The sequence below is a fragment of the Cervus canadensis genome, chromosome 25, assembly GCF_019320065.1.
Source record: "Cervus canadensis isolate Bull #8, Minnesota chromosome 25, ASM1932006v1, whole genome shotgun sequence".
NCBI lineage: Eukaryota > Metazoa > Chordata > Mammalia > Artiodactyla > Cervidae > Cervus > Cervus canadensis.
Genome location: NC_057410.1, coordinates 22335412 through 22352658, shown reverse-complemented (window position 1 = coordinate 22352658; position 17247 = coordinate 22335412). Strand labels below are relative to the sequence as shown.

The 17247-nt window shown below is 40.5% G+C and overlaps 1 protein-coding gene across 2 annotated transcripts; it reads left to right on the top strand.

The window, feature by feature from the left end:
* Positions 1-1043: 1043 nt before the first annotated feature.
* Positions 1044-15466, top strand: SLC38A2 (solute carrier family 38 member 2). Of its 2 annotated transcripts, XM_043446451.1 has the most exons (16): positions 1044-1316; positions 2445-2642; positions 2927-3008; positions 3157-3272; positions 6203-6276; positions 6367-6459; positions 6590-6671; positions 8070-8152; positions 8556-8614; positions 8706-8864; positions 9272-9351; positions 9465-9565; positions 10151-10275; positions 10637-10781; positions 10895-10992; positions 12466-15466. In XM_043446451.1, exons 2-16 carry the CDS (start codon positions 2527-2529, stop codon positions 12562-12564), a joined length of 1512 nt encoding a protein of 503 aa, XP_043302386.1. In that variant the 5' UTR covers positions 1044-1316; positions 2445-2526; the 3' UTR covers positions 12565-15466. The 2 variants fall into 2 exon arrangements, with proteins under 2 accessions (XP_043302386.1, XP_043302387.1); XM_043446452.1 differs by lacking the exons at positions 1044-1316; positions 3157-3272 and having other exon boundaries at positions 2501-2642.
* Positions 15467-17247: the final 1781 nt, after the last annotated feature.

The window sequence follows — 17247 nt, the reverse complement described above, 5'->3', positions numbered from 1 at the left end:
TCCAAAAGGAAGAGAGCAGTAGGTCAGGTCGTTTGTTTATTCATTCATTCAACCAACAATTCTCTCTCCTAAGAGGCCTTTGTTTCCAGCCTTTCCGGCAGAACCGAGTATTCCACAGCGAAGGGGCCCCCTAGTTGCCTGGCTCAGCAAGAGCACATCCACACTGGAAGGGGAGCACCGGCATTCCAACGGAAGCAGTGCCTCTGTAAATAGGAGAGAAAGGCGAGGAGGGCGAGGAGAGCTCTTCATTTGGGGTGGGGAATGAGCGAAACGTGTCCAGGAAGGAAAAACGGGATCCTACACCCCCTCGGAGGAGCCGAGTCGCCCACTGGGGACCCTTTTAAAGAGTCTGGCTTGCTGGGCATGATGTAGCTCTACACTTCATAGGGTTTTCCGTGTCCGTACAAAAAGGGTATTCCGATATGGAGCTGCCAACCGACCTAATCAAGCTAGTTCTGAAGAGTGAAAGCAGGTCTGGGAACGAGAAGAAAGAACGAGAACAGAAACCTACCATGGAGACTACGTTGCTCCGTTGGCCCAAGAGTGCGAGAGAAAACCCCCCCTGTAAACCATAAAAATAACATGCAGAAAAGCATTGGATGGGCGGGATGTGTCCCCAAAGAGCCTAGAGGAGAAAAGAAAGCCTGCTGGTCACTCGGACACGAGCATATTTGGAGAAGGTTCCTGAAAGACAACCGCATCTCTTGGGCACCCATCTGGGCTTGAAAGGGAGAGACAGAGGAAAGCAGGGGCGAGGGGAGGCGGGGGTCTTTCAAGCTGACCGGAGTCGGCAGAGTGGAGTTAGCCTGGAAGGAGCAGGGGAGGAAGCAGGCGGGGCTGGGCTGCCTGATTCCGCCACCCCGGAGGGGCGCGGGGGGGCAGGGGGCAGGGGGCAGGGGGCGGGGCTTCGCGGGCCCAGGCGGTCCGGGGGCGGAGCCCAGGTGGTGTTGATATACAAAAAAAGCAGGCTCCCGAAGGCTGGGGCCCCGCCCATTGACGCGTCCTCCCGCTAAAACCCGCCGCTCGCCCCGCTGCTCCAGAGCCGCGCGTCGCTGCCGTCCCGGATCGCTTTTCTCGCACCGCCGCCAGCAGCCGGACCACGCGCTCCGCACACTCGCGCCTTTCTCTTCAGACGGCGGACGCCGGTCGATTGGGGCGGCAACTTGCCATTTCCTTGTTTAATTAAAATTCTTTTCCTGCTTCTTGTTGGGTTTTTCGTTTTCTTCTGTTTTTCTTTATGATTTTTGTTGACTGAGAAAAACTCACCGAAGTAGTCTGCGTGTTGTTTCCGGGATACAGGAGCCCAGACCACCAAGGTAACACGCGCGGGGGCGTCTGTGCAAAAGGCGCGGGGACCGGGCGGGAGTGGGGGAGGGGCCGCGGCGGGAAGGCAGCTGTGGGTGTCGTTTCTTCCCGGGGAGGGCGTTTTCGGTTTGTGGGCCAGTCTTCTATCTCGGCCTGCAGTGGGGGTCACTGTCCTCTTACGGGCGGGGGAGGGGCGCGGCGCGGGGGCCGTGTGCCCGCCCAGATCGGAGCCGCATCTTCCCGTTAGGGGGAGGGGAAGTCAGTCAGGCCCGCGGTTCCACTGCGACAAGTCTGGTGACTGATTTGAGTTAATAAAAATAATTAAATCCAGGGGTCTTGGAATTTGGGGGAAGGCGGAGGTGGGTTGGGCTTTTAATGTAGCAGAGGCCACGATTGGGGAAGACGAACCGGGAACGTTTGACAATCGGCGATCGATATTGCATCAGTTTCCTTTCCGGGCATAGGAGGGGCCGGCGGGGCGAAGAGCTTGCGAGTCAAATGCCAGTGGACGGGTGTGCTCGAGGGCACGGGCGTGCGCGTGTAAACAAACCCTCGGCACTCTGCGCGCCCTATGCTCCTCTTCTCGGGAGAAAACTCGTGTCCGCCCTAACGCCCCCTTCGAGTCTGTCTGCCGCAGAGGCATTTCCCCATCTGGGGGCTCCAGGCGTGAAAGGAACGGATTACGCGGCATTGCTATTGTAAATGCTGGAAACAGGGAGTTGTGGCCTGGGCTACATGCAATGCACACCTAGCCAAATATCTGGGTGGGATGTGTGCCCTGCGTGCCTGTGCACGACCAAGGAGGCTGCGGGAAAGGCGAAACAGAGCTTCCCCACGCCCCTTTCGTAAAACTTGGGCTAATAGAGAGGGCAAAACGTTAAATTGCGCGGGAGAGGAGCCTTAGGGTCTGGGGGGCGCGGGCCTCCGCGGGCGCAGCGTTGCGGTGGGACCATCTTTGTTCTCGGCGGCTCCGAGGTCTGTACTTTTCCGCCCCTCGGCGCGCGCCCCCGCCCCTCGCGCTCGGCTGGTACTTTTCCACTCGCCTGGCGGGGGATGAATCAGCCGCGCTGCGCCTCCCGGCGGTGTCACGTGACCAGGGCGGGCTCTGCAGTCCTGACGCGCCGCCTCTACCTTCACAGGCAGCCGCGCGGGCTCGTGCGTCTCCAAGGACAAAAGGAACCCAGCGCTACCGTCAGCGTCCGATTCCTCCCGCTGCCCAACATGAAGAAAGCTGAAATGGGAAGGTTCAGTATTTCCCCAGATGAGGACAGCAGCAGCTATAGTTCCAACAGCGACTTCAACTACTCCTACCCCACCAAACAAGCTGCTCTGAAAAGGTGGGAGATGTGTGCGTTTTTAAAAACGACTTGTGTGCATCGGAAGTTCTTTACCTAGGATTCTGTTGCTTTAAATTATTGTAGCATTTGGAGAGAGCGTGTAATCTCTGGAGGATTATCTGGTGGTTGTGTGGGAATACGCCTTTAGGTCGTGTGAAAGTCGACTACTACTTAATATGCATATAAATTAATGTGTGACAGCTAAACGCGGGGGCGTTTTGTGTTGAAGCATGCCTTTGTGTATTTCAACCAATTTAGGATTTTTTTGTTTTTCTTTTTTGTAGCCATTATGCAGATGTGGATCCTGAAAACCAGAACTTTTTACTTGAATCGAACGTGGGGAAGAAGAAGTATGAAACTGACTTTGTAAGTTAAAAATAATCGTTTGTGTTTCTGTGGCTTTATGGAGTAAAAGAATAGTTTTATTTTTAGATTTCAAGTCTAACTTGCCCAAAGCTGGTTTTCTCCATTTAATTATTGTTATATGTTTGGTTATCCTTTTCCCTCTATGTAGCATCCAGGTACTACTTCCTTTGGAATGTCAGTATTTAATCTGAGCAATGCGATTGTGGGCAGTGGAATCCTTGGGCTTTCTTATGCCATGGCTAATACTGGAATTGCTCTTTTTATGTAAGTATGTGTAAGTAGTGAGTCTGCCACGCAGGGCAGTTAATATGATGATACAGCATATATTTTGGCTCCAGAGACTGAATTTACAGTTGCAGTATTTGACTTAATCATTTGCTTAAAATTTAAAATGTGAGAAATCCAAAGATCTCTTTATTCTGCTACATAACTGCATGATATCAAAAAAGTCAATTAGGTAGGAAAAATTAGGACAACTCTTAAAACTAATAATCCAAAAAGTCTTTGAGTCGAAGGGAATAAAGTTGAATAGGGATTGGATATTTATAAAGAACTGTGGATGGATCCAGGGTAAAATTTTTACTCTGACAAACTCTGAAGCAAGAAATATTTTAAAAGCATGATACCTTCAATTCCGTTTTGTAAATTGACAGTCTCCCCAAGGATCTGTGGCCTCTAATGTACATAAGGAAAACAACTTTTTTTTTAATATATAGGGTGTGGTGGTATTTGTCTAATCTAGAACATGTTTCAGAAAAGTGACTCACAATTTTCTGGACACCGAAAAACAACCATATGTGATTTTTTTTTTTTTTCGTTTGGTCTCAATTTTGGATTTTTTTTTTTTTCTTTTTTTAATCCATGTCTGTGTGATTACCACAAAAAAATATGAATACTTTAAAAAATATCTGCTTTGAATTGCTTTGTCTTTTTCCTTAGTTGTCTAGTTAGAATTAGTTACTCCCATGCTTTCCCACGTGAATACCTAGAACAGGATTTAGGATTTCGGAGCAGGAGAAGACTTTCAAACAGTGGTTTTTAACCATTTTGGGGTCACTGACTCTTGGAGAATATAAAACTATGGACCTTACTTCCAGGAAAAAAGCATAAAAGAAAAATACCTGTGATTTTGAGTATATGTTTTCAGCGATGTTTGTATCATAGTTACTAAGATTGGGCTACAGTGGACTCCTGGCTAAGGCACTTTCTTTTTGGAGTGATTTACTGTGCAGACGAAGAAACCACATATACACATAGCATGGAATTCTCTCTTTGCTACAGTCATGTTTTAGTTAGCTGACTGGTGCCTTCTACTCAAGTTATTTTTTCTACCAGAAGAAAATGTTCCTGAAAAGAAAAGCAAACCTTTGCAAAACTCCGCTTTGTGGTGAAATTCCACATGTGTTAAGTGTGGCTTTGAGCACTGGAAGCTAGGATTCATTCAACTTGCTTCATGAGCCATGAGGCTTTTTGAGGTCTAAGACCAAGAGCCAGGAATTTGCGTAGAAAGAACCCTAGAGTTTTCAAGGTTTTTAGTGGGGTACTTGAATGGCATCATTGTTAAATATTTGAAACTCTTCCTAACTCTTCATGTAAAAACCAGAGGCAATCTTTAAATGTTTCCAGTGTGGTTGTGGTGCAGAATTTACATGAGGTAAAATGCTACCTTTGTTTCATAAGAGAACTCGGAATTCTGATATGTTACCCTTGCACTTTTGAAATTATTTATACCTTAATAGTGTTTGCATATTTGATTATTTAATAAATGGCTGAATAATATCACAAATGCTAAAGTGAGTTTTAAATCCATCACTGTTTTACATGGTATGTGTATCGGTATAAAGGTAAATGGTCCAAAAACCTCATGGCTGCCCTCATCTGGTTACACAACTCTGTAGCTTACCCTATAAAGTAGACCCAGTCTTGAGATTGAAAGTGACCTCAAAGGTTATGGAGTCTGTTCATTCCTCATTGTCTTCTCTGTGTAAAAGAGGGACTGAGTTTGTTAGCACACTTCGGACATTGTTTTTGATTAAGCCATGCTTTGTGCAGTTAGCGATGAGGCTGATGGTGTCATTGCCACTGCAGATTAGACACCATGAAACTTTTGGCATTAGAACGGCAGCTGAATGCCACCATCTATGTTTAATGACAGACATCTATTTCTTTGCCAGACCTGAAACGGTGCTTTATTCAGTTTGCCATTTCAGAATTTGGAAAATGTGACTGTCGTCTTGTTTGCAGAGTTTTCTATGAGTTTCCCTGATTTTGATTTTTGGTTGTTGTTGGCTCATTTTAATAAAAAGAAATTTGTTTTTCTTGGCTTGCCTGGTGGGGAGGAAAGGAAAGCTGGAATGAGAATGTGTGCCCTAAAGGAAAACTTAGTGACTGAGTAGAGAACCTTTAGTGCTTCTCTATTCTTCTTTTTTTTTTTTTCTCCTGTTCCATCGGAGCGAAACAACTGAAGGAGGAGACAGCCCAATCTCACTGATAGATTGCTTGTTCTCACACAGACATTGTTTAACTTTGTGACAATGCTGGGCTTGTCTTCCATACCATGGGGTGCAATATAATACATTGTCACAGTAGTTATTCCTCTGATGTGTGCTGATGACACCCATCAATTTCACAGACAACGGATGACAGTTTTTTGTAAAGCTGTCCCTGACACTTAGCATGTATCATCCCTCCTTCCTTTGTATAGTCCCATTCCTTTGCTTATCTATATGGTTCAAAGGGACTCCAGACCTTTCCTGAACTTGTTTCAGTTGGATTTCCCAAGTAACTGGCAAGTGTTAAAACCGTTTTATAGGTATAGGAACACAGAGAAGTAGCAAGTACATAGCTAATTACCATGGTACCAGAATCAAAATAGAAGTCTTGTAACTCTACCACTGGAAAGTTAGTCTTTCCAGTGTCTCCCAGCACCTTTGGTTCAGTGGGTGAAGCCTGTTCATAACCAGTACTGTAGAGCTATCACCTGAGACAGGATGCAATCATGTTTAGTGCCAGGTAAGAGAGCTTGTTGACATTCTAGCCAGAAGAGTGAGCACACATCATTGGGGTCATTCTGTCTAGCACACAAAATATTGGGACAAGTTTTGTATTTAATGTTTAAATAAAGTCAAAACGAATTATCTTCTAAGTATAGACGTGCTTATGTATAACCCTATACCTTTTTCTTCTCTCATCAGAATTCTGTTGACATTTGTGTCAATATTTTCCCTGTATTCTGTTCATCTCCTTTTGAAGACTGCCAATGAAGGAGGTATGGTAGCACTCTATATTTCTAAAACAATTATGCCTATCATGATTTTCTTTCTCTTCCTTCATGGCGTCTGTATTCTTTAAATTATAGGGTCTTTATTATATGAACAGCTGGGACATAAAGCATTTGGAATGGTTGGGAAGCTCACAGCATCTGGATCCATTACCATGCAGAACATTGGAGGTAAGAGTTTTTAAAAGATGATTTGGGTATAGTTTTTTGCTCTTTATGTAGCAGAGAGTGGTGACAGGCTACTTTTGATGTCACATGCAACATTTTGCACTTGTAATGGTATAATTTTGTTTTCCTCCAGCTATGTCAAGCTACCTCTTCATAGTGAAATATGAGTTACCTTTGGTGATCCAGGCATTAATGAACATTGAAGATACAAATGGGTAGGTGCTAAGTAAGGTTACTCATAAGAAACAATTGCAGTCTAAAATGGTTAGATACATTTTATCAAAGTTGGATACAAAATGATTATCAGTAAATTTTTTTTTGTTAATATTCCTGTTGAAACTGACCAAGAAGTCCCCCAGAAACTGATTTGAACTTCTCCAAGGAAAGGCCAAGATAGTAGCTAGTTAACTCTGAATAACAAATTTCAAATATATGTATGAAAACAGGTTTTCTGAAACTACTTACCTTTTGTCCTTACTGTCCCCAGAAGATACAGTTGAATAACTTACACCCCAACCTAAGTTAGCACTGACATTTTGAATTACATTAAAAATCAATCCCTGTCTGATTTTTGTGAATTGGAAAATCTGTTGAAAATGCAGAATACCAGAAAATGCATGGCCATGCTGTAGAAGCCTTGTCCTTCCGGCAGAGTTACTCATCCGAGCAGACTAACAGGTTTTTATCTAAAGTAAACATGAGGAGGGATAATGTACTTCCCTGCTTACATGCAGCTCATTATCTCAAAACAGAAAAGTGTGGTTATCTCTGTGGCATTTGAAACCTAATAAGCTGGTCTTTAAATACAAGTTTTCTGTGGGGGGTCTTTATTGCTAAAGTAAGCAGAGTTAGAATTGACAGGCAATTGGAATTTGAAAATAAGTGATTTAAAGCAAGGTGTAGTTGATTACCTAAAAAGGAAAAGGCATTGCTAAAACTTTCAGAGAGGTGCATAACATTTTCTCTGAGTTCAGAAGGGATCTTTTTACTCTTGGAGTCAAGGTGGGTCAGGGTGTCACAACATACTCTTGACAACCTGCAATAAGCTCTTGTTTGGAGGGGACTGGATTTTGTTATTTGTTTTTTGCCTATGTATTTTATTGAACTGTGAAAAAATTTCCTTGTTGAAATGTTTAGTAAGTACATTTGCTAACAAATGTCTGATAGAAACTTGTTTTAAAATTTCCTTGTTTCCAGCATTAAAAAACTGTGAGCTAAAGCTATGACAAAGTTGGTGTATAATTTTCTAAAAATGCTTAAAGATAAGATTAACTGGCTTAACAATGCTGCTTTGTTCCCTACGTTAGTATCAAGCCTTTAAGAAGCATTTTATGTTATGAAGCAGCTGGCAGTCTTCCCAGAGCAAACAATGGGACAAAAGTTATACTGTTTCAGACCCCATTTCTAACCTGAGTGAATATTCACTGTGCACATTAAGTTAGAAATCTGTTCCTGTGTATGTGGGCTTTTTGAATAAGTGATAACTCTTTCCAACCTGTCTCTCTCTCTTTTTTTTTTTTTAAGTATAAAACGGGTCCTGTGAGAAGAAATGTATGTTATTCTGAGGATATTTATGACTGGTTGTGACCTTGTTTTTCTTCTCTTTCTTTCAGATTGTGGTATCTGAATGGTGACTATCTGGTTCTGCTAGTGTCACTGGTGCTCATTCTCCCCTTGTCACTGCTGAGGAATTTAGGTGAGCAAACCTATCTCTAAAGAGAATTGAAGTGAGCCTCACCAACTAGTTGGCTTTCTCTTAATAGAAATGAAAGAGAGCTGAATTAAAGAACCCCAAAAATATACCACTGAGAATCGCAGCGTTTGTAACTTGCCAGTCTTCCAAAAATTCTAGCAGAATGGTTACCAAAAGGCCCAAGTACTTGGTTGACCTTTAGAACATCTTGTGCTTTATAAAAAATGCAAAAGGGATAGTTGTTACCGATTTAGCGTTTAACAAGTATTTTTAAGTAATTCTACATCTTATTGTATAAAAATTAGAAATTTCATGTGTCCACACTGCAGTCTTGCAAACAGAATTGAGTCGTCTTTGCCCTAAACCTGTTTTAGGAAATGAATCCCATGTTTTTTCCTCCTTACAGGATATTTGGGATACACCAGTGGTCTTTCCTTGCTGTGTATGATGTTCTTTCTGATTGTGGTAGGTATACTTTTCCTTTAAAGCTAGAGATTGTTTTTCTAAGCCCTGTCACATTATTCATTCTAACAAATGCAAAATAATATATTTTCAGGTGATTTTCAAGAAATTTCAGATTCCTTGTCCTGCGGAAATTGCTTTTCTAGTTAATGAAACAGTAAACGGCAGCTTAGCACAGCCAGCAGCTTTTGTGGGTTTTAATAGGACTGAAAGTGATTCTTGCCAACCACGTTATTTTATCTTCAACTCACAGGTAACTATAATCATTTTGTTTTCAAAGAAAGATTTTAGGGAAGAAAACAGGGAAGATAAGCCACTGGAAGTTTTAACACTCCCAAGATAAAGGGAGATGAGGTAATAGCTTCCTCTTTAGGAAACATGGTTATTAGCTCATTATTGAGGACTGAGAAGAAAGTGTTGGTTTGTATCTTAAAGTAGATTGAAAGATGAAAAGATCATCTTGTCTCAGTAACTGCCACATTCGGAAGTGAGAACGTTCGTCACACCTAGTGAACAAATTAGAAGAGCTAATTAGGCAAGAAAACATTTTAAGCTTTGATTTCTAAGATTAATGAGTATAAAATGTAAGTTGCAAGAACTGTGATATCACATGAGTTTATTACATCAGGATGTTAAGAAGGTTTTTACTTTTTTTCGCAGACTGTCTATGCTGTGCCAATTCTGACCTTCTCATTTGTCTGTCATCCTGCTATTCTTCCTATTTATGAAGAGCTTAAAGGGTGAGCACTTTAGCAACTTTTATATAAATTAATTGGAAAAGCTGGAAAAATAATAATTACTGCTATAACTACTGCTCTAACATGTATGTGTGTTTTCCTTTGAATTTGCACAGCCGCAGCCGTAGAAGAATGATGAATGTGTCCAAGATTTCCTTTTTCGCTATGTTTCTCATGTACCTGCTTGCTGCCCTCTTTGGATACCTGACATTTTACGGTAAATAATGTCTAGTTTGCAAAAAGGACACTTAAGAAATGAAGTTCTTACTTTGTATGTTATAGTTCTGTCACTTTAAAAGCTCACTCTGTTTGAGTATATTTCATATTTGTGATGAGCAATTGAACCTAGAGTTTAGAATTTCCTGTAGTGTATATTGAATCAGTAATTTCTAGAGTACAGACTCCAAAATCCACCGTTAGCCATATGATGGCATTTTTATATGTGATGTGCTTGCACCTAGGTTCATCCTGACTCTCCTCTCCCATTCCCTTCAGATTATACAACACACACGCAGACTGTAAGCCAAACCATGGGATTTAGCTATTTAGCTCTTGTTGTTTTTAATGGGGGTCATGTGGCTAAATCTCTCCTAGGTATTTAGAAAAATTTTCCTTCAATGTTATTTTAATTGCATTAACCCTAATTCCGAATTAATCTTATTAGCCTCTTAGTTTATAGTCGTTTTGTGAGTAGCTAATAACTTCGGTGCAGATAATAGCTGTAAGTTAGATTTTCTAACTAATCTCCAGAGAGAACAGCACACATGAAGCATTTTTTCTTTTTTTTTGTCTTTCTCTATAGAACACGTTGAGTCAGAATTGCTCCATACCTACTCTTCTGTCATGGAGACTGACATTCTGCTTCTCATTGTCCGCTTGGCTGTGTTGATGGCTGTCACCCTGACAGTACCAGTAGTTATTTTCCCAGTAAGTGATCATCTGCTCTCTTTTCCATAGGAAGGGGTTGTTAGACATGAAGATTTGTGAGATTTTCATGTTCTGTGAGAAGGAAGACACGACTACAGCAACATCAAGGGTTTTTGGTTTTTGAAAGTTTTTTTTTTTTTTAATGTTTTGTCCATCTTTAAAATACATCTTGGGCTCTTTTCCCCATAATTCAGGATATAATGATCTTTCTAATGCTTAGATGTTTAGGAAAAGAGCAGTAGAGGAGGGGTACACTTTAGGTATTTAAATAGCTACTCATTTAGGTATATTTCCTGTTGTTTGTCACTCTTTTTTCATTGATTAAAGCTGCAATTTTTGTTTCTCCACTTATTTTTTGCAGATCCGGAGTTCCATCACTCATTTGCTGTGTGCATCGAAGGAGTTCAGTTGGTGGCGTCATAGTGTCATCACAGTGTCTATCTTGGTGTTTACCAATTTGCTTGTCATCTTTGTACCAAATATTAGGGATATCTTTGGTTTCATTGGTAAGTTTTAGGAAGCAACAAAGTTGATTGAAATATCAGGAGTTTTACAGTTAAAAAAGGAATAACAAGTGATTCATTGAATTCTTAAGAAATAGTCAATGCTGTTTTTACAGGTGCATCTGCGGCTGCTATGTTGATTTTTATTCTTCCATCTGCGTTCTATATCAAGTTAGTGAAGAAAGAATCTATGAAGTCTGTACAAAAGATTGGGGTGAGTGAGAGTTTATGACCAGAATAAGAAGAAGAATAATAGTCTAATGCCAGAAGTTCCTCAACTGATTGTAATTTTAGTCTCTTAAATGTAATTTATTGTAGTTTCATTTTTAGTTTCTGATAAATATACCTATAACTGTGTACTTCACAGATGGAAGAATGGGGGAGGAGGGGAGGTGGGAGATGGTTTGCCTTCTGATATGTATTCTTAAGTTTATTGCAAGAAAGTTACTAGATACTTTAGAAACAGGAATAGAGGTTAAAAGTAACTTTGACCACCTGCTCTGTGACAGGCACTTAAATGGGCCTGGAGTGTTTAAAAGAGGAGAAAATGGCGTATTTAGTCAAATGAGACCATTTTCAAAGCAAAGCTCAAGTGGGGTCAGGGGGTTATTACACTGTAAAGTATAATTATAACAACTGATTTTACAAAGATTATGATATGTTAACCACAAATGATCCTGGTGGGAATACTTAGAAGAAAGACTGCATTTCAGTCCTTTTTCTCCACTACTGTTGTCTGACTGAAGTACTAGAAATGCTTATGAACCAACAACTGTTATTTTGTTTTACTGGTGCAGTAATTGAAGAGTAGAATTAGAGTAGACCTACTCATGTCTTTCAGAAAAACCTCCAGCTTCAGCTCAGGCTGCATTTTTAAGATAATTTAGATTTGATTTTATAAGTTAAGATTTTTCCCTTTTAAAAAATGCAAAAATACCATTCCAGTTCTGTTGCGTGCAATAGTTTATTTAGTAAAGGAAGATTATTTACTTTTTCTTTTGATACAAAGGAATGAGAAGGGAAACTTTGGGAAGATTTTAAAGATACAGTAACATAGTATTATATAGATAACCCCTTGATCATTCAGTGGCTTCCCTTGTGGCTCAGATCATAAAGAGTCTTCCTGTAATGCAGGAGACCTGGGTTCCATCCCTGGGTTAGGAAGATCCCCTGGAGAAGGAAATGGCAACCCGCTCCAGTATTCTTGCCTGGAAAATCCCATGGACGGAGGAGCCTGGAAGGCTACAATCCACGGGGTCACAGAGTCAGACACAACTGAGTGACTTTACTTATTTACTTTGATCATTCAAGACAGTTCAGCGAGCGAAACTGTAGCTCTGTGAAGTAATACGGACACACTTAGGAATTTATTGTATGTGCTAATTCACTCGGTTCTGTTCAGCTCTTTGGGACCCATTGACTATTGCTCACCAGTGCAAATCCTGTGTCCATGGATTTCTCCAGGCAAGAGTACTGGAGTGGGTTGCCGTTTCCTACTCTAGGGGATCTTCCCAACCCAGGAATCAAACCCACATCTCTTGTGTCTCCTGCATTGGCAGGTGGGTTCTTTACCACTAGCGCCACCTGGGAGGCCCTTTAGAAATTATAAGCCCATTCTTTAAAAGTAGAAGAATATTTAGCACATATGTCTTGTGGCTTGCTGATCTGTTTTCTCTGCTCATTGCAGGCTATGTTCTTCCTGCTAAGTGGCATAGTGGTGATGACCGGAAGCATGGCCTTGATTGTGTTGGATTGGGTCCACAATGCCCCGGGAGGTGGCCATTAACCACCACCTCTAAAACTCCACAATAGTCCGTTTGATGCCAGTGTTGAGTCCACAGCTCTCAACTACTATGAAATTTCACCTAATGTTTTCAGTTTCACTTCCTTTTGAAGTGCAGATTCCTCGCTGGTTCTTCTGAGTGCAGAATAAGTGAACTCTTGTTTTGTTTTGTTTTGTTCTTAAAGAAACTATTCTGTATGGTAGAAATGGATATTAACACCAAACCACGAGTCTCGGGTTATCGGAAGTGACAATTTTATTCCATTCCAGAGAATGGACGAACTCTTAACTTTAATCAAGCCACATGTTTGGCTGTGTCATTGTTTAACTTGGATATTTTATGATTTTACTTGAATGTGCCTAATGGAACCATTCGATGTGAGAAACAATTCTTTTTAATTTACAGCAAAGTATTGAAATAATCATTGAGAAAAACACTATTAATTTTTTGTACCAAAAATATTCAAAGACCTCAGAAGCACTATTTTATTTTTTAAAAATTGCTTTTTTTGAACTTTATCCAAAAGCAATTGTCAATGAATTCCATGAAAAAAATCATTGTTATTTAAAAACAATTACTACTAGTATTATGAAATGATTTGCCTTTTTGTAGGCATACTAAGCCAAATACTTTTTTTTATCCAAAATAATTTTTAGAGAAAATGATATAATGAAAAATTATACTGTAATTAGGAGCATTTTCCATTCAGACTTTACCTTTAAAGGACAATTGGTTGATTGTGGCTACACCAAATCAGGTGAACTCTGTTCATCACTTTTCTTCTCTATCCCCAAATATTTTTGTTCATTTACACTCTGAAATATTTATGGCTTCAGTCTATTAGAATGGAAGATAATGCAGGTATTTCTGTGGGAAATAAAATAACTAATTTTGAGGTACCAAATAGTGCAATTGGGTAAAACAGGGTTTATTCAGTTGCATCTGCCTCCAGAGTTGGGTTGACAGCTCTGGATTTTTTTGGGCCAGCCCTTTTTTGGCATTGCTTCCAGAAGTGGAAAATGGGCATTTGATGGCTGTAGGCCAAAACTGTTCTATCCAGAGAGGACAACTTTTCATATGGCTCATCTGCTATGGAAGTGTGAATTACTTGACAATGTATGGTTTAGTTGTGTTCATGTTTTGTCTACAGTAGAGGTCTAATCCATAGGTTACACCTATATTTGGTATAAGTTCTCTTCATATAGGCCACTGGGTTTCTCATGCAGTAAGCTTTTTAAAAAAACTCACGTGCACTGGATTGTCATCTCATTCTTGTACAACGTAGAAGTACTTGTTTACATCCAACAAATGGTTAGCTAGGGAAAACAGTGCACCCTGAGTGTAACTATTGGTCCGACTGCATGATCACCCTTCCATTTCAACCCCAGTTAGAAGTGAAAAAATTACTTGGCTTTAAGAGCACATTTATTGTACGTCATGGTGTATGGTGAATATGTTATTAAATAATGTGGTACTTTGCTCGTTAGGCATAATGTCTAAAATCTAATACACATAATTCCATTAGTGGTTGAGGGAAGCAAATAATGGAATCATCAATTGGTCACCTGACTGTAAGGTTGTTCTCTTGAACTTAACATTTTTAGTTTTAGGCAAGGGCCAGAAATGTGGCAGACATGATTTTTGTTACGCATTCTTGTATTATATGTGACTCAGTTGCAGACAAGATGTGTCTGTAGTCAGAGACCCTTGTGGAACTGAACTGGAAGACGTCTTGTAGTGCTCCATTGGGTGAAACCAATGGTCCATTTTTGTTTGTTTCTACAAAAATGAAAGTGGGGACCACCTCGAAAGGCAGTGAGAAGACGGACTCTACAGCACTGCTTTCATTCAGTTGGGCTTTCGGCACTCCATTCAAATCCAGAGCCTCACCTCTAGCTCAGACCAAGAATTGGCACTTCTGCTTGAACTCCTGGAAAGAATCGCTGGTTTTGTATCTTAAGACTTGCCTGGGAATACCTCTACAGTTTACATCCTTTTATTTGGGAGAAAATACCGAGGCAACCAGGAAGAAATGAAAAAAAAAAATTCAATGTGGAAGGTTCCTCCAGTCCCTTGGCTATTTGAGGTTCCAAATCAACTGCCAAGGGTAAATTTCATTGCATGATTTTCTTGGAGCTATCTTTGTCTACCTGGAGGTTCCTAAACAGTGAATTCCCAGTAATGAGCAGTCTTCAGTATTAAAACCACTGTCTTGTCACCTCATTTTGCATTACTGTCTTCCGTGGATGTTTCAGTTATAACTAATGTTATTTATAGAACAGCATTAATCCATTAAAGCTAACCTATTTTTCAATATTTATGATAATCTTATGTACATACAGTGTCTGTCCATATGTATTTGTAAATAGGTTGTATATAATGTCAGGTTTGGGTCTTGGGTTGAAATGTATATATCCTTATAAGTTTCTTAACTGCATTTTGATGAATTCACACTATGTATCTATAAGAATTGTCCCAAAACTACCTGTACAGAGATTTCAATAAACAAATTGACAAATTGTGTAAACACTAAAAATTTAGAATACTGTTAAAATTGTATTTGCAATAAACAGAATACATGAACAACATTTTTTTCATGAAAACTTGGTGCAAGTTCAGATCTCTTAAATTTTAAATAAGGTCTAAATTTTCAAAATGTAGCTATTAAAATATATTAAAACATGATCTAGTGTAATGAAATCAAATATGCTCTAGTGTGGTGGAAGACCTTTGAGAACCTGGATATGTGGTAAGCTTTCTGTATATAATGTAAATATGTACCCCCACTGTACTGTCATAGAGGCCAACAATTCCAGTAAGACTTGTTGGCAAAGAGTGCTACACCGTTTCAATGAAACATTGTATGTTTTAACTAAACTAAAATAAATACATGCTTAATCCTGAGTAGCAGTGTTTTATTTAAAGCAGGGATAAGTCGTGTCTGGTGTATTTTGTTAAGCGCAATAAGGTAGCATTTAGTAAGGGTTCATATAGTGTTAGTGATTATGATGAAGAAAAAATGGTCATCAAAAACGTTTGTGTACCAAGTATTTGGAGGAATGGGGAAAAAATGTTAAAAAGATCTGGAGGACCAAATCTTGGACCTGCTGTTAAGTAAACAATGCACCGTAATCACACCTGGGGAGCTTTTTTAATGTGCCACTATCTGGGGACTCCAGGTCCAAGAACTAGGATCCTGAATGGAATTGAGTTTTCTGGAGCATGTGCCTATGTAGGCTGATTCCATGGGTCTGAAGGGCAGCCTGGGAATTTTTGTTTCCCCAGAAAAGTATCCAAGTGATTTCTGATGCATAAGTAAAATAAGGGGTGCTGAAATAGGCCTGGGAAGAAGTCAGGTGAGTTCAGCCCTTGTGGAATAGTTCCAGTAAAGGAGAGGAAGTGCTATGGCTGGAGAGAGATCAGACCAGCTGAAGGTTACCCTAGGGATGGACATTGAAGAAGGTTACTGACAAACAGTAGTTCAGGTGTGGCCTACTGGTTGGTGAAAAAGCTTGAGGCTTAGAAAGTGAAATATCCAAAACAGGTGTGCCAGGGAGTGGTTCCAAAGACAAAGGGAACCTTATACATGGAAGAAATTTATATCCAGTTACTAACATTGTGCAAGAGGGAAGGAATTACTTGTGTTTAGAAAGTACAGCAGAATTTGCAACATCTCAAGAACAAAGAACTAGCAGAGTTTCTAGTCATCTGAGAAGCTTTAATGAAACACCTACTGTGTGCAAATAACATGCTCATGGAAAGAGCCTGGGGTAATGTGTCAGGTGCAGGTTTTCACAGAGTCCATAGTTTTCAGTTACACCATTTTTAAAACATAGTGAAATGATTTCATTTTTAAGAAATACTGAACTCGGGATGCCAGTTTACTGATCTGAAATTTGAAATATATTTGGTGGGTGGGTCCCTTGAGATCAAATTTCAGCACTGCAGAGAGCCATATATTTCCAGTAAGCTTGAGGAATAACCAAGGAACAGAAAAATCCAGAGCTGTTTATCATCTTGGAAATACTCTTACCTAGAGAATTCATTTTAGTTCAGTTTCTGACAACAAAGTAAAGAAGATCCACTTAATTAACATAAGAAAGAATGATGGCAGAGACTTCCTGTTAAAAGACAGCTCCAGCTGTCTACTGGAGCAGTGAGTGACCTTGTCAAGAACAACCTGATGGAGTCAATTTGCCAGGACTGGGAAGGAGGGGCCGTCCTGTCATGGCTATAAAAGGAAGAGCTTGACATACCCACACCACTGCTGCTGCTAAGTCGCTTCAGTTGTGTCCAACTCTGTGCGACCCCCTAGACGGCAGCCCACCAGGCTCCACAGTCCCTGGGATTCTCCAGACAACAGTGGAGTGGGTTGCCATTTCCTTCTCCAAAGCATGAAAGTGAAGAGTGAAAGTGAAGTCGCTCAGTCGTGTCCGACTCTTGCGACCCCATGGACTGCAGCCTTCCAGGCTCCTCAGTCCATGGAATTTTCCAGGCAAGAGTACTGAAGTGGGGTGCCATTGCCTTCTCCGGCCAACACCATTGGACCTCTAAAAACTTTGATGAGATTCATATGAAACACATTTTTATCACTTTCTAAAATAATGTTAAAATATCCATTTGGTATTTGCATTGGACTGCATCAAAATAGTAGTTTAGCTATGGAAGCATTAATAACACATCCA

What these genes read in the sequence shown, in the direction of transcription:
- SLC38A2 (XM_043446451.1), top strand. Translation starts at nt 2,527, where the DNA reads ATGAAGAAAGCTGAAATGGGAAGGTTCAGTATTTCCCCAGATGAGGAC. An exon ending in ACTGGAATTGCTCTTTTTAT is followed by an intron (nt 3,273 to 6,202) that starts GTAAGTATGTGT and finishes TTCTCTCATCAG; the next exon opens with AATTCTGTTGACATTTGTGT. An exon ending in AACATTGAAGATACAAATGG is followed by an intron (nt 6,672 to 8,069) that starts GTAGGTGCTAAG and finishes TCTTTCTTTCAG; the next exon opens with ATTGTGGTATCTGAATGGTG.